The sequence below is a fragment of the Podarcis melisellensis genome, assembly GCF_964234715.1.
Source record: "Podarcis melisellensis genome assembly, chromosome: 2".
NCBI classification, from domain to species: Eukaryota; Metazoa; Chordata; class Lepidosauria; order Squamata; family Lacertidae; genus Podarcis; species Podarcis melisellensis.
In genome coordinates this window covers 75,081,292-75,098,662 of record NC_138529.1, presented here as the reverse complement: position 1 = coordinate 75,098,662, position 17,371 = coordinate 75,081,292, and the positions used below count along the sequence as shown (strand labels likewise).

General features: G+C 40.6%; 1 protein-coding gene and 1 long non-coding RNA gene across 3 annotated transcripts in view; one reads left to right on the top strand and one right to left on the bottom strand.

The window, feature by feature from the left end:
• Positions 1 to 17,371, top strand: part of LOC309364312 — a 768,778-nt gene that overhangs the window by 692,506 nt on the left and 58,901 nt on the right. The gene's annotated exons all lie outside the window — the stretch shown is intronic.
• IARS1 (isoleucyl-tRNA synthetase 1) overlaps positions 1 to 17,371 on the bottom strand; it is a 79,416-nt gene that overhangs the window by 19,603 nt on the left and 42,442 nt on the right. For both annotated transcript variants that reach the window (XM_081901174.1, XM_081901173.1), the window contains exons 18-26: positions 16,072 to 16,158; positions 15,561 to 15,644; positions 12,359 to 12,506; positions 8,339 to 8,459; positions 7,802 to 7,893; positions 7,554 to 7,631; positions 5,879 to 6,000; positions 2,181 to 2,283; positions 1,898 to 1,981 (exon numbers count right to left, since the gene is read on the bottom strand). In XM_081901174.1, the coding sequence (XP_081757300.1) occupies positions 1,898 to 1,981; positions 2,181 to 2,283; positions 5,879 to 6,000; positions 7,554 to 7,631; positions 7,802 to 7,893; positions 8,339 to 8,459; positions 12,359 to 12,506; positions 15,561 to 15,644; positions 16,072 to 16,158 (919 nt within the window). The remainder of the gene's footprint in view (positions 1 to 1,897; positions 1,982 to 2,180; positions 2,284 to 5,878; positions 6,001 to 7,553; positions 7,632 to 7,801; positions 7,894 to 8,338; positions 8,460 to 12,358; positions 12,507 to 15,560; positions 15,645 to 16,071; positions 16,159 to 17,371) is intronic.

Here is a 17,371-nt window from a genome sequence, read left to right as displayed (position 1 = left end):
ATTTTGCATCTGAAAGCTTTTCTAGCATACTTCTGCTGTGTTGCTCTTGTTCTTAGGAAGCCTGGGAGACCTTTTGTCTGGCCAAACAAATGTACATACAATATTATAAAGAGTTCCATGTCTTTTACGAGGCATTGAGCTCTAAGAATCCAATACACGAAACCACACAAGGGGTCACTTTGTCTGGCAAGCCACACTTTAATCTCTAAAATAGATAAAGGATAAAATTGGCTCCATTTCCAGAGCAGAACAGTTCACTCTCAGCCCTCTGAAGCAACGCTTAGCTAAAAGCAATTTACTAGTACAAAACAATCAAAACATTTTATGCGCTTTCTTTCCATCTCATTTCTTTTTCTCTCTTCTTTTTTTCAACAGGAAAGTCCACATACTAATCTTCCTTCCACTTACTGTTTAATGAACTGTGCTTTCGCAATTGGTATTAGAATCAAAAAGAATGTCAACTGACAGCAACAAGGTTTTACACAGCAAGCGAGTGGCTCCTCTTGCAGTTCCATCAGCCACACTCCAAAGGGATGCAGGTGGAAGCAGGTCCACAGACACCCATAAGCAGCCACAGAGCAGGAGTGTTACTTAGGTTCTCCACCTTGTCCCATTTCACCGGGAAACTCAAGGAAAGCCACCACATCCATACCAACAGCTTTTTTTTAAAAAAGACTTATTTTGCACCAAAATCCAAAACTGCCCTTTTGAAGTTAGCTTAGTGGAATGAGACGGTTTAGGAGGGCAGCTTCTTCAGAAAGGCATAATGAAAAACGATAGAGCGATGCTGCAAGACAATTCTTTTTCATGATTTTGTGAATGATCAATGATCATGAAGTATTTATCTCTGAAAAATATGTGGTCAAAAGTCAACTGTATTATACATAATGTACAGATGTCACAATTTATCCTCGGCTTAGTTTGGTCCTTGCAGTCGTCATGTGTAATCAAGAGAACTCGGTAATGACATCTTTTTTCTCAAGAAAGCATGTGTTTACTTAACCCCTGCCTACACATAGATCTTGATACATTCTCCTACTCCAATGAGTTAGGTTTCTGTGCCTGAGCTTGACTGGAGTAAGACAACACACAAGAGTCCGCTGTGGGCTCAAGTCCAAAACATGACAGCATTAAGCAGTAACAAGGGGAGTCCAAAGCCAAGCCAAAATCAAGCAGCACAGAGCTGTAGTCCTGGGTCAAATGAAATCCAAAGGCTGAGTCAGAAGGCATGTGTATGTATGTGAAAGAGATATCCAACAAACTCATCCTAACACACAAAGACTTCCACCTGCCAAATGGGTGGTCTTCTCCTTCCCTCTCTTCTTCCCACTCCTTGCTTCAAATTTGCTTCAGAAGATTGAGAAAACCCCCAGAATATATGGGGAAGCAGTCCCCTTGTGCAGGTGGAAGCAGAGGCGGAGCTAGCTGCTCCGGCACCCGGAGCGGCACACATGCTATGCATCCTGGGGCAGGGCTAGCTGCCCCCAGGGGTGGGGTGAGCATCCCGGAGGCGGGGCGGCAATGTCACCCCCCTCAGGGATGACACCCAGGGCGGACCGCACCCACCACACACCCCTTCCTCTGCCAGTGGGTGGAAGTCCTTTCCTAACAGGGCAGCTTGATTGGATACAACCCACTCTGTTTTATTTTTAACTGAATTTATATTCCCACCACCAAGGAGCCCAGGGTGGCAAAGCAGCACCTCATTTTAAGCAAAAACGTTCTCAAAGAAGTTGCAAGGGCAATGTCCACATCTGCCACTCTCTTGTACAGGCTGGATCATGTGGTGTGCTGTTATGCTGACAGACTTGCAAGGCAAAAAACGTGGCATCGACCTGAATAAGAACAGATAAGAACTTAAGTTCTAGCAGCAATGCCTTCTGCTCTTCTATCTTACCTCAAGTATATACTTTTCCAAGGACTTGATATCTTCCAGCGCCTGGGGATCCTGATGAATAACCACCACCTCTTTCAGTGGATACTGAAATTAAATTCAACATCATCAGTCTGGAAAAAGGTACCCAAGATCTATTGCAAAATGGCTATTTAAACCATGGCTATTTAACAGATATCCTTATAGTTCATTTTCTGGAATTCATTGATTTACCTATGCATTTCTCTGTCACAACCAATAAGTGCTTATGGGATATTGATGTAAGATAAATTAAAAAACATCTTACCTTTACTGGAATGGTTTTCCTGTCTCTGATTACCCGTCCAAGCTCAACAACAGATTGCATTCGGGAAACGGCACTTTCTATATTTTTGTCAATCAGATCCTCTCTAGATTCAAAAGGGAGGAAAATGTAAACTTGTTTTGCATAAGAAGCTAACCCCTTTAAAAATAATAACCTGCATTTAAAACCTGGCTGAAAAGAAAAAGCCCTCTCCTGGGACCCTCTTGTATGGCAGAATTGCCAGAAACAGCATTTTTGACCTGAAGATTGCACTGAACACAAATGCCAATTTGAGAGTCAGTGCACCGTGGTAGATAGAGTGATGGACTTGGGACTATGGAGACTGGGTTTGAATCTTCCTGCTCAGCCATGAAACTTATAGAGTAAACTAGAGCAAGTCACATTCTCTTTCTGCGTAACCTATTCCATTAAACTAGGAGTAGCTGGTGGGGTGGGGTGATGCCACAGAGCTGCCCTCCTGAAAATGTAATCGCTGCCACTTACCAGGACAGTGTGAGCAGTACTGAGGTTAGAGCTCTGCTAACACAGCAGCTGTGCCAATCCAGTGATCCTGCCAGGGCACCTACACTGCTGCCCTGCCCCCACTCTGGTAAGCAGCAATGATGTCGGTGTCAGGCAGAAGGCTCTGCCCTACTGTACCAGCAGCTTCTACTTTATCAGCTTTTAGGTGCTAAGTGAATATTTTTTTCATTATCTCAAGCTTTTAAGACATAGCTTAATGGTTGTTTTATCACTTTATTGCCAGTTTGCTTCTGATACTCTTGTTAAAAGCAGTTCAGAAACAGCAGCTTGTGCAGAACAGGGCTGCAAGCCAGGACTGGGCCATATTACAAGAGGGTTTTATCAGCTGCACTGGGCTCCCAAGTCTATGCGAGTTTTAATTTTTAAATCCCTAGACAGATTGGTACCATCTCCTCCCATAAGTATCTACCCAAAGCTTGATCCTCTTTGGCAGTCCTGCTCAGAGTGGCCCCATCAAATGAAGCAAGGTGAGCAGTCATCAGCCAGAGGGCCCTTTTATCACGGGCACTTCAGTTATGGAATAGCCTGTCCAGGGTAGATTGCCTTTGAAATTGGTAAAACCGGGGCCTTGGGACTGTGTTTTCCTTTTTAATCTGTTTGGATTTTCAGTGTGTGGCAAGTTATGGTTTGCGTTATTTATGTAGCATCCCCCTCCCCCGCTTTTAAATGGTTTTATGTTTTATTTTGCATTTCAATTATTATTTTTTACTTATTTCAAAGAACTTTATGTCACATGGAGGGTAAATAAGTAATATTCTAGTAACTAAGTTGCTAAATATTAAAAGGAACTGCAACCAGTAAAAATTCTGGAGGTTAAGCCTGACCACTGAAATATGAATAGCCTTTCATTGGCAATCAATGCTTTTATTGGTCACTCAGCCACACAATACAGGAAAAAATCCATCATATTTATGAGAGGGTCCAATGCCTCTTATTCCATTCATTAACCATAACTTAAATTAGAAAATTATTGATCTGTCTAGCAAATAAAACTATCCAAAAAAGAAGATGAGAAGCAGACTGGAACGGTGACTTACACACACAAAAGAAACAAATTATGGACGAGCCTTAAAATAAAAGTTTGGATGTACGAAAATGGGACTTGCTTGCTATTCAAAATTCCACACAGCTGGACAGGAAACAGAATTATGAGATTCTAACCAAGCCAAGTTCTGTAAAGTACCTGGTACCTATAGGGCTTATTTCAGAATTCACAGTGAGATGACAAAGCCATCTTCGTTTGAATGATAATCTTTTGTTCCCCAAAGTTTAAAGTGTAAGATAGAAGTGAGGAACATTCTGCAGCCTGAAAGGCAACCTCACCTCAAAGCCAGCCTTCTAGTGCCTTCCTGCCAGTGGTGGATTGGGCCAAAGTCAAAAGGAGGTTTCTACATCCACACACATCTCTCCATCATGGGAACCAAGAAACTTTGCCACAATTCAAGAACACATTCCAGACATGAGGAAGGTATGGAGTCATACCTGCTGATGGGGAGGGTGGTGTGGCCTATGAAGAGTACTGAGAGCTAGACAGAGAGGCCTAGAGGGCCATATTCAGCCCTAAGGTCCAACATTCCCCACCCCTGGTGTAAGGTTACCAAAATTTGGACCTAGAACCTGCTCATTCCTTGAGACCATCTGAGGAGACTCTCTGCCGAAGCCAGATGAATGGGCCAATGATTGGGCCTTCAACCCCTGGACCACGTACCTAAGGTCCACTCTTTTAGGCACTGGGTGGAAAGATAAATGCTACAGATTCTAGTGCTGCTTTAATGCATTAACTTTGCCTTAACTGATGCTCATGCTTATGTTGGGTCCATCATCTTATTGTTTTATATTAAATATATATTTTAATACTTTTTATATTAAATTATTTAACCTTAAAGCCTTGAAACTATGTGCAGTAAGGAAGGATAGAAACACACTGAAATTCCCTCAGTACACACATCAAGCAAATACTGAACAGCTAGTTTGTAAGAGAATTCAGGAAACCTGACACATTCTCATTTCAACAATGGAGGCAGTAAAAATGCTAAACTTAACTACTTAAAGCTGCCCAAAGGAAGGCAAAATAAAATTTAAACCTTTAACCTGACAACCAGGGCATGTGGAGTCTAACTGCTTTCCATCATGGGCAAGTCCATCATACAGTACAGAAACAGGGGGAAATGGTATACCAACGCCTGTTAACAGACTCAGTAATTACTACAAAGCTTCTGGGAGGTGGAAAAACTGCTTCTAGTGAGACTGGCTATTAAAAACAAATAAACTCTCCAACAAAGCAAGTCAATCTGCAGTATTTTTTAATGTAATTTACATTCACAAATCACATTTATCTTTGGCATCATTAATTGGACAGAACAAGGTGGCACCTGGGACTAAAAAAAATTAAGTTAGATTCCTATAAATAACTGAACATCTTTCTAATGTGCCTTTCAAAATACTAGTTCAAGGGCATCTGTAATGACAATGTACCTACTGTGCTACAAACAAAAGAACATTTATACCCTGTAAAATCCACAGCTTTGATAGAAGAGATTTAACTCATATACCTCTAAACTGTTTGAGATACCAAAAACAGTTCTCCCAAGTGATCCAGAAAACAAATGTTGGGGCTTCTGCTAAACTGCAAGCTGCAACATGGTCAGAACATCAAAAAACCAATATATAAATATATTTTCTTCCTTCAATTGTATTGATCACTAAAACCTTTTCCCTGGCTGTTGCTTACACCTTGTAAAATGTTTTCATCTACTCCTTTCCTTTTATCAGAACTGGTTTTCTATGGAACCACAATATAGAATGACCACCCTCGTCAGTCTACAATTCAGCATCAGGTATGGGTATTTAATAAAGTTGCAGATTCTACAGCAGTTTTACAACTGGACTTGGAAAAACACGTTTTAAGAACTCTAATATTTTGCCTTATAGGTAAAGCATAAAAGAAAGGGCTGCCTCGGAAGACGGTTCAGAAACTACAGCTAGTGCACAATTTGCCAGCCAGGTTACTCACTGGGACAAGACAGTTTGAGCTTAATACACCGATCCTGACCTGACTGCACTGGTTGCCAATTGTTTCAGAGTCCAATTCAAAGTGCTGGCTTTGACCCATAAAACCTTAAACTTGGGCATCCGCTACAATTGACTGAGTTGCTCACCGAACTTGAGGAACCATGAGGTAGTGAATGCTATCTGTGTTCTTCTCCTGAATGCAGGCAGGATCAATAAGAGTCTTCAAATTCTGGTACATCAGTTCAGTGATAAATGGAGTATAAGGTGCCTGGAATGACAATTCTTCATTACTCAGCTATTCTATATTTTGAAGTAATTACAAATGAATTATAAATTGCTAAAACTCATAGGTTGTACCCAGCACTGCACAAGCAGAGTTTAACTTATAAAAGAAGAAGAGTATGCAGAGGGCTAGAGAGAACAGGAAGTTTTGTTGTATGCAAAGAATAGAATTCTGTTGGATATAGCCAAAGATATTCTCTGTTACTATAATGCAAGTTTTCATGCACAGTTTCCTGTCAAAAATGTACCAGCTGCAGAGTATAATCAGGAAACTGTTTCCAGTTGAACAACTTCCTCTGGCTAATCAAAATAACCAAATTACAAGGTCTAATACCACCTGATGGCTGTGCTTCTTACCTGGCCTCTTTACAGATTCAACAAAGAGAATAGCTCATCTCAAGAGACAAGGAAGGCAACCTATATCTCTTAAGCTCTCAGAGAACAGAGGAATGAAAGAAAGTGAATAGCCTTCAAGTCAAGCACTGTGGGGGCAAGTCAAGCACTGTCTTAGTCCTTGTCCTTTCACACCAGGAGACAGCGAACCTTCCAAGCCTTCTGACTACTGAGATTTCACCAGGCACAGTCCAGACACGGCCAGGCATTTCTTCCTGACTAAAGAAACTTGCCCCCACACTCCTTCCCTTAATTAAATCAGAGACTGTTAGAGAGCTGGATTCTGCCCCAGTCCCACATTATGTGCTCCTGCAGAATCATAACCCACATGCAGCCCTAGCAAGAACCCTCTCTGTGTTACAAGCTGACTGCCATGAGCTTCATGGGGCTATATCAAAAAGCAATGCTTCTGTACCTAAATCTGTAAGAGGATGATTGTAAGGTAAGGTAAAAGGTAAATGACCCCTGGACGGTTAAGTCTGGTCAAAGGCAACTATGGGGTGCGGTCAGGGCCGGATACAGGTTTGATGAGGCCCTAAGCTACTGAAGGTAATGGGGCCCTTTATATGTGATATTTTAGGGAGCAGGCTAGCGGGCGGGGCCCATTACTTACATCATAGGAGTCTACACAACACAAAACACTGTTGCTGTATGTAGGTTTTATTTTATTTGTTTTTTATCTTATATTTTGGAAATGTACATCCAGTTTTTTCCCCTTTAATTTTTTTTTTGATGGCCCCAATAGAGTGTGGCCCTAAGCTATAGCTTGTTTTGTTTATACGTAAATCTAGCACTGGGTGCGGCGCTCATTTCGCTTCAGGCCGAGGGAGCCGGCATTGGTCCACAGATAGCTTTATGGTCATGCGGGCAGCATGACTAAACCGCTTCTGGTGCAATGGAACACCATGATGGAAGCCAGAGCACACGGGAACGGTGTTTACCTTCCCGCCACAGCAGTAACTATTTATCTACTCGCACTGATGTGCTTTCAAACTGCTAGGTTGGCAGGAGCTGGGACAGAGCAACGGGAGCTCACCCAGATTCCAACGGCCGACCTTCCGATCGGCAAGCCCAAGAGGCTCAGTGGCATAGACCACAGTGCCACCCGCATCCCAGATGAATGACTGTACAGTAGTTCATTCTTACCATAAGTCTGCACATGGAGTGAAGAACGCTGAATAAGGTTTCTAAGGCCATAATGCAGTCATCTGTTCCATTTTCACCCTACTCAAGAAGTAGTCATATATGTAAGAGAGATTAGACCAATAATTACAAAAAATGGTCTTCAACACACAAATCAAGAAAGTACTCAGCTTTAAAGGGAACCTGAATTAACTCAGGAGCAAACTACTTCCACCTCTCATGTAGACACCCTGGAAACAGAAGTCACATACCTTTAACCTCCTGCGATTCATTCTGACATACCAGTTGGTAAGAATGTCTACAAACTTAACGAGACGAGGAACTACCGTGTACAGTCTGTAGGCTGAAAGTGAGGGGGGAAATAGCAAGCTGTAATGTCCCATTAACCTTTTAGCTTCAGTCTCTTTTTCTTATCAAAATCTTGGAGCCTTAACAACATTAAAAATGTATCACTATAAAGAAAGAATGGATTTGACTATGAGTCCCTTATATCATGTTATCCACCCCTTTTCAAACCCCAGTTTCAAACTCATATTAAGAGAGCAAAAATGTTCAAATCTGTAAACAAACATTGGGTTGTTTCCAAAGTTAGTCCTACTCTAAGTAGATGCACTGAAATGAATAGGCATAACTAACTAAGGCCCAGTAATTTCAATGAATCCACATCAAACAACCCACAAAAAGTAAATAAAACCACGGATACAGAAATCAGTATATTTCTACTGTATAACCTTGCAGCACCAACATGAATGTAATTAGAATCCTGAAATTTAAGGAAGCATACGCACCTGCCATTTCTTCTTTGAAGAACTGAATGAGTGACTGTGCAAAGGAAAGAATCCATTTATCCATGATATTGTTGCTTTCTTTAACTGTATTCTCATTGTAAAGGAATTCCTTTCCATCTTCCTATGAATATGGAGATAGAAAAAGAGATTTAACTTGAGCCAGAGCAATATGTTGTGGAGGTGGGAAAGAATCTGTGGTTGGGGTAACCATAACAACATTATAGGTGGTTGGGGGGGCAATTTTTCTATTTCTTTCCCCTTGTTTTCTCCTCACACTTCCCCTTCTATTTACTGCAAAAGGAAGATATTAACTAAGCCAGCTCAGGGGGTGATGTAGTTTTGGGATCTATTTAGGGGCATGTCAGGGGAGTGTAGTGACTGAGGATCTTACAAGCCCACAGCCTCACCACCCCAGAACACTCTGCTTGGCTCACACAACTGGCAGAACATAACGAGTGGGCCGAACATGCCTGCTGAGCTTTCTGCATGCCTACCAGGGACTGTGGTGAGGTAAGTGCCATCCTGCCATCAGGTTTTCCTCTTCACCAGCAGAGCTGCACTTATGTCAGCTGCAGGATCACACCCTAATTCTTCCAATTTCAGTTGGTGTACTACAGTAGTGCAGACCAGTATTGAACCAGTATGCCTCTGACTGTGCAACAATGTCAAGGGAAAAGAGAACTCCTGCAGTTCATGGGTCATTCAAGAAGTCAGTTGCAAATGTTATTCATTCATTAGACATGTTCTCATGCAGGCAAACACAGCAGCTATTTGCAGATTTATTCTCTTTCCGCGACAAAGCCATCTGGGGTGAATGCCACTCCGAGAGTCTGTTCACCTTATCATGCTGCACTGAGAGGGTAGTAGTTTTCAGGATGATACCATCAGTTCAAATTTCTTGGCAAGTGTATCGCATAGCAATAGTTTCAATTGCTTTAATAAGGTAGGATAATTTGAAAAGCGCTTCAGTCAAAAAATAGCTGCTTTCTGGGTTCTCATTTGAGGACCTCTCATTTGGACTTTGCTCCCATTAGCAGGGAACAAAGCACTTCACTTTAGTACTGTACTATGGTACATAATAACATTTTATAAATAGTTTAGCAGATGGTAATTTCAAAGCAAGCTTAAAAGGTTAAATGCAATGTAGAGACATTTGCCAGGATTTACTGCTTGCTCCTTGCACAAAATGAGGGAGTGGTCAGAGTCCCTCTTTATGGCACCATTCACCTTAATGCTATATACCCAGAGACCCTTGAACAATGTTGAGCCACATTGCTATAACTTAAGGGAGGGGAGAGCTTCCTATTTGTGCAATTGCAAGCACAACTTAGTTATGCAAAAGTCCTGGCTCCCGTTTGATGAAGAACTCTTAACTCAGGTTGTGGTTTCCACCAAAGCCTTTAATGCTCCGATCAGTGCGATGCACGGACAAAATGAGGTGATGTGGTTCAAAGGCACAGCAGGTGCTGCCCACAACTACACAAGCAAAGACACGGATCCAACAACAATACCCCACTGAAACGCCAGGGAATGGGGTGGGGACAACTTAGCGCAGCAAACGGTTCTAGTCCTTAGAGTGGGCAAGCAACCTGGCACTTCTCTGCAAAGGCTGAACCTGCCCCAACTGTTCATGCTTGTGCTGCCATCTCCATGGTCTAGACAATGGAGGGGGCACCACTGCCTCGTAAGAGGTGTGTGGGAGAGGTGAGGCAGCAACCTCCCTGGGACAGGCAACACTATATGTGGTTTCTGGCAACTTCAGAGGCAGAGTTAGTGGCACGATAAGTGGACAAGCCAGAACCAGCTTCCTACAACTCAGGAAAAGGAGCCAATGCCTCAAGTTGAGGTATAGGGTGAGGGAAACCCACCACCACTAGAATGCTCTCTAGTATCCTCTACCTTGGGTTCTCCTGACTTGAGCAAAGACCTTCCTAGCCCACTAGATTCCTTCCTAGGTCTTCTATCTGCAACTCCTCTTCTCTCTGTTGGCTCAACCAGCCCTCCCCACTCAGGGCCCATGACAGCAAATACATCTCCCAGGAACGAAATACCACAAGAACAATACAGTGGCACCAAAACTAAGTTCAGAGTATGTAAAATATTAGGGCAGTTTGAAGAACAGTATTAGGAACATTGTCTGGGGACCCTCAGAAATAGCTGATTAATTATGCAGCTCCAAAGCTCTCCTTACAGAGGTGACTGCTAAAAATGTAAACCAATTTCCATTACTATTTATTGAAGTCTGCTGCCTTTATTGCTTCTAATAGCAAGGGCTCCATGGTGGTTTGAAAAGCTCATGTATCATGAGAGGTGAGTAATTATAAGCTCTTCAAGTTATCAATTTCCCATCGGAAACATAGTGTATTCACTAAGATAATGTATCTGTTGAGACTTTCCTTACCAATCTTCAAAGGACCCGTGTTCTCTCTTCAAGTAAATTATTTGAAAGGCAACCATTTAGAAACAGTTGCTGAGAGAACAGATTAAGATTTAAGTACTGACTGACCAGAAGAGTTTTGAAATTTGTATCGCTGACAAGTCAGAAGTCTTCCCTCACGTTGCCAAGTGTACGTTGTAAAAGTTATGAACTGCTTCAAATAAGCTGGTATCAATGACTAGAGATCATTTAATCTTATGTATGGTTACATATAGAAGAGATATATTGCTATTATTGGAATCCAACAAATTAAACACAATCCTAAATAATGTATTGCCTTTTTTTACCACTTTTTATGTAGAATATATATTACAGGAGGATTACGGATTTATTAAATCCCACTGGATAAAATGAAATGTTTCTAGTCAATGAGGACCATAGACTTTGGAACATAAGTTAAATGAAGAATACACATTCTTAACCTAAACATTTCACATTTGAAACAGGGAAGAGGAAATACATGTTTATCAAATATTCCTTTCCAATCCCATTCTGCTTTCCTCAGAGCACTGTCCCCCAAACTAGAATAGTAATGGATGCCATTAAACAAGCAGTTTTTGCAAGTGTTAGGAATCTAAACTGGTCTTCATAAAAAGTGTAAGACATACAGAGAGATAACAGTGCCATCAAATCAGAAATTTCTGGCATCAGAATTTTTTAACTTTAGTTAATATTAGCATTTCAGAAGCCATTAATAGTTAATATTAGCATTTCAGAAGCCATTGGTGCACCAATAAACTGAACAGCTCCCCAACACAAGTGAACACTAAATCAGATTCTTAGAATAATGCCAGGGTAAGTGGGCATAAATTGCAGCCTATAGTTTTTGTCTGCAACTACACTCTCAAACTGCATAATTAATACTGACTCAGTTTGAGTTTCCCTCCCCTCCCTCAATTTTTAAACTTTTAACCTCACCTTCGAAGAAGCTCAGGGTGGTATAAACAATTCTTCCTGAACCTCTGCTCACATTTGTCATCCCAAAAAATCATGTAAATTAGGTTAGGCTGAGGGACAGTTCAGTTTCACAGAAAAGCAGGAAGCTTCCTTATACCAAATCAGAACATTAGTCTATTTAGGTCAGAATTGTGTATCTACATTGACTGGAAATGGTTCTCTAAATTTTCAGACAGGTGACATTCGCAGCCCTACCTGGAGATGCCAGATATTGAACTTGGAAGCTTCTGTGTGCAAGGCACATACTACCCCCCCAAAAAAGTTTTCCCCATTACATTTAAAATAAAATAGATGATGGCATTAAGAATGATAGTGACTGACTCAAGATCAGCACATTATCTTCATGGCAGAGTAGGCATTTGAAAGTGGGTCTTCCCAGTGATGGTCTGACACTACAAGCGCTATATTTCTGGCTCCAACAAAATGCAAGAATGAAAAACTGCAACCACAACCGACTGCACCAACACATGTTGCCTGAGCCATCTTGAGAGCCCATTTGACCAGATGAGCAGGACAGATATCATGAAGAATAACTACATACTTTGGCAGCATGCCGTGTGACTAGAGATCCCATATTGATAAGCAAAATACAGTAATGACCAGAGAAACAGTGCAAAGCTTTGTACCTTAAGTTGCAGAATGACAACGTTCTGAATGAGAAAGCGATATGCATTGTACCATGGCAAGAAGACATCCTTCAGTACATCTCTCACACCTTCTTCTTTAAATCTCAAGTTTTCGGCTCTCACAACAGGAGAATTGATAAGGTACAGCCTACAGCAGTACACACAAACAGAGCAGAGTAATGAAAATTTGGACATGGCTTTAAAGAAAACACACCAGATCCCCTTTTAATACACACAAATTAAAATTTCAACAATCCTCCACCCAGGACCCAAAATAACGTTGAAGTCCTAATACTTTGTTCAGTGCCAGGAAATCTGTAGATGTTGCTAAGATACAACTCACACTGCTGAAATAGCAATTCTAATTGGCAGTATTAGCAGAGGTGTAACCCCCACCCCACCCCCAAAATTCTGCAACTACATAAAAAGGCATTTCCATTTCTTGCATTAGTCCAATTTAGCTGGATATTTTCTGTCTTTCTTCTTACTCTATTAGGCTGCTGAATAGATCTTCAGAAAGCAAACATTTCTAAAGAACTGTGCTCAAATTACCATCACCCATCATTTCACATTTCCATATGACAAGATGGCTTTTGGACAAACTGATTTTTTTCTGCATAATGTACAAGAGCTTTGGTATTTTAACAATGCAACCCTATGTATGTATAGTTGGATAGAAGTCCCACTGGGCTAATTCCCAGGAAAGCATGCATAAGATTGCAGCCAAAGCTAAAGAATCTGGTTAAAACTACCTACAACAGGGATACAGGGTTTGTAGTTAGTGGCCTGGTTTAAATGACATGGTAAGCCAGACTATGGCTTGCCAGGACTATAAGTGTGCAGTTCTTTGGAGATGAGTTTGCAGGCACTTTGCTCCATTTTGCTCTTGCACCACACTGAATAAAGCCGAAGGCTGTTTCTTTATTTTCCTATCACATGTAATGAAAGGTGTCATTTTCTGCCCTGAGATTTTGAACATGTAGCTGCTTATTTTGTTTGCCATCTACACATTTTTATAATGTTGTTTTTCCCCATGCAGCTGTATTCCAAGAGTTCAAGAGTTGTTGTTGTTTAGTCATTTAGTCGTGTCCGACTCTTCATGACCCCATGGACCAGAGCACGCCAGGCACTTCTGTCTTCCACTGCCTCCCACAGTTTGGTCAAAGGGGTTCAAGAGACTGTTCCACAATTCTTCCCAGACATCCACTGGAATATTTTTACCTGTGTCCTGAGTTCATCTAACCCTCTACTCCTTTTCATGTTCTGATTCCACGTCACACTTCAGCTATATATATTTTTGAAAGTATGCTAATGTGCATAATTCATTTTTCCAACTCTGAGATAATCCTCCAAAAATATCAAACTTGAAAATATTCAAAGGAAGAGAGATTTTCCCCATTAAATTTTGTTTTGCTCTTAGAATATACCAATGTTTTGCTCTCAGAGTATACCAATCATTAAATCCAATGGAGATGGTCAGTGTTCCAAATTTCAAAACCATTAACTGTATCTATACTTTAGTTGTATAGCACAGAATTGAATGGGGAAAGGCTTGAGTTAAATAGCCTTTTTAAACAATCCCAAACTCTTAAAATATTGAGTATTAAGTGGTTGCTCTTCACCAACCTATCTGTTACCCTCAGATGCTGTTGAACTCCCACTCTACTCAGTCTGGATGGCCTGATGGGAACTGTAGTCCAATGTCACCTGGTGAACCACAGATTCCTCATCCCTAATAGGCAAAGTTTTAGCCAAGGAACCAAAAGACAAAAGAAGGCCACTAATAAACTCACTCAGTACTTGCTACTCTCATTTAGAGCTCTTCGCTTCCTTAAGCAGTTTAAATGTGCAGCTGTTCAAAAATACCACATTTATCAGTAAGCTGCAGAGGATATTTCTGCAGTACTTAATCAAAATTTGCATATGGGGAAGGGAAAAACTTCTTCCACAGAAGCTAAATTAGCTCAGTAAAAAAAGAAAAAACCCACGAGAAAGTCAGAAGTAGTTTATTCTATAAACAGAACACAAGTGCTTGACATCAAGCACTTCAAATAAGTTCAGACATCTGAACTGGAGCTCTCTCCTTAAATGAACCTACTAGCAAGCACTACTTTGCATTGTGTGTGGGAGTATGTATAAATAAGACTTTAGTGTACACATATCAGGCAGGCAGCAAGCAAAAACAGATTTATCTTGCTGGAAAAATGAGGACAGCAATGAATGCTCTTGAGAGCTGGGGATTTTCATTTAGGTAAAGAAAATAAAATCTACTGAAGTCTGACATACAATATTTTATCTTGCCAGAAATATATTTTAGAAAGACTATGTTCTTTAAAGTGAACAAAAGCAGCTAATAATTCAAACCATATAAACACCAAAAAGTGCTCAAGTTCTTCAAGGCTTCCAGAATACAATCAGCTATATATTTGGTTTAGAGCCTACCAACTTCTGGAAAAAATTAACCATATAATGCTGTGTAGACCTGGAAAGCCTAGAGATGGGATATACAGCCTACGAATGAAAATTCCCACACATAGACACCTAACTGTGCAATCAATTTGGCACTTACAATACAATCCCCAGGCTTAAGGACTATGCACAAGACGCCACCCACACGTGTATAATCAGGAGCCCTGGAGACACAACATGATGGTAAGCTCATAGGAACCAGCCTAATGTCCCACACCACCAACCCAATCGTCCTTGCTATAATGTTTTTCAGTATTTTTAAGATGATTTTGCATGCATCCACACAGATATTTCAATGTGGAAATTAAAAGAGCTGGCAGTGATGCGAGGCCTGCCTTGTACTTCGTTTGCAGTACTGGACAATCCATTATTCTTCATTCAGTCTAGCACTCTGTTTATACCAGTGGTGAACCAAATGCTTTTTGGAAGCTTTTACAATCTGGACAACTTCACCATTCCATTGTGATGCCTCACAGCCCTCCCTCCCCCCTTTTGCATATTATAAAAGTATTTTTGTTCAAGATGTATACAGTTGTTCTGCGGTTGTATCTACCTTCTTGTACAAAGTTCTGAGAAGAAGCACACACACACACATTGCTACTGCATGAACAGCAGTAGCTGCACCAGCCAAAGCAAGGAGCAAAAGCCAAATTTTGACTGGCTATACCTAAGCAGAGGACCCACAAACATTAATAGAAATGGGGGGGGGGGAGAAACAATAGCAGGATCCTACCTTAGAGCATCAGCCCCATAAGAATTTACAATGTTTGCTGGATCCGGGTAATTCTTCTTCCTTTTGCTCATCTTTTGCCCATCACTAGAAAAGATTAAAGATGGAAACTATGACAAAGGATGCGTTGCTGGTAAAGTTCTCAAAATTAATACAAATGCTCTACCATTTTTATGATAGAAAGTGCCAGTCCCCTCAAGAGCAAATTATGTTTACTTTCACAACAGCCTTATAGCAAAGTGAAGAACAATGGAACAGGTAGAGAAACAACCATAGTTTTTTCTAGCCATATTTATGTATTGGGTGATAATGAGAATTTTTACTTTATTCTACCCACTCCCAACGATATATAAATTTGTATCATTTTGGAAGGGATTGGGCCTTCAGCGTAAAGTAATTGTCATTCAGCTAAGGTTGGTTATTCAATGAAGGATTACACAGAAATATCTGCAGCTTAGAACTACATTTCAAGCAGAACCTCAGGAAAGAGCAAGATATTAACAATATTACTTGCCTGGCAAGAACTAGGCCATTTACAATTACATTCTTGAAAGGGGGCTTCCCAAAAAGAGCTGTGGACAACACGAGCAATGTGTAAAACCTGAAAAACAAATTGATAGTTAGCAGCTGATTCTAGGTTAATGCTAAAATATCACACTTTCAAGCCCTTGTATGCCTTCAAATTTTAATTGACTCCTTTTAGCAGATTTCAAACCCCAGGGATATTAATAAGAAATACATGGTTATAGTTATCCAAAAGTGTCATTTTATTATGCAGATCTTCTGGAAAATCTTCACATATTATTTCCCCCCTATTGCTAGCTTCTAATCTTGTAACAAACTACATTATCACACAAAACAGTCCTCCTTCCAAAGCTACAGTGTCAAAAGGAATATTCCTGCGCTCAAGAAAACTGAGTGACATAATGATGCAGAACCTTCCTTTCATAATGTGACTCTACAGCATTGTGTACATCACATTTGTAAATGTTGCTTAACACAGTCCCACAGTCACTTCAGGGTAGAGGTGTGTAAGCCAGTGAACACAAATATATATACACAAATATATATATATATATATATATATATATATATATATATATATATATATACATACATACACACAAACCTTCATCTTTCACTTGGGACTTGATTATAATACTCAGTAAAGAAACAGAACTGCACTGGGATTACGAGCCTCATTAGAAATTTAAATTTTGTTTTCCCATGTATAATAGTTCTGAAAAGAAGTTATCTACATCACTGGAAAGTTAACTCCACATCATGGAGTGAAGTTTTGTGTGTGCAGAAGTTGCCAGTAAAAACCAGAACATGCTAGAATATTCTAGCACATCTGTAGTTTTCCATTCTTCTCACAGCACAGCTGCATGCTTACAGGCTGAGTCTTACCTTAGTGCCAAGGCCACTGGGAAGGTTATATCTGGTAGTCAGTGTACAGTTTCTCGCTCTCATTTCTTCTACTGACTTCTATTCTTTGCTTTCATTTTATATTATATTTGTGTGGTGTACTTTTTATGCTGAAACTGGATTTTTGCTCTAACAGGAGCCAAGTTGTACCTTGCTAGTGATCTTGCAATGAACTGTAAGCTGTAAGCCTTAGTAAATCTCTGCTAAAGATTTTTCTGTGTTCTGTGTCTTTTTGGGATGCCCGCCACTGCCAGAGGTCCACTACTCTGGTAATCAAGCAATGGTCAGGGATGTCCTGGGCACTGGAGGCACAGATCCAGACATTTAAGAACAAACTAGCTAACGAAATACAATCTTTGGAAAAAGGAAAGCCAAAAGTAAAAGAA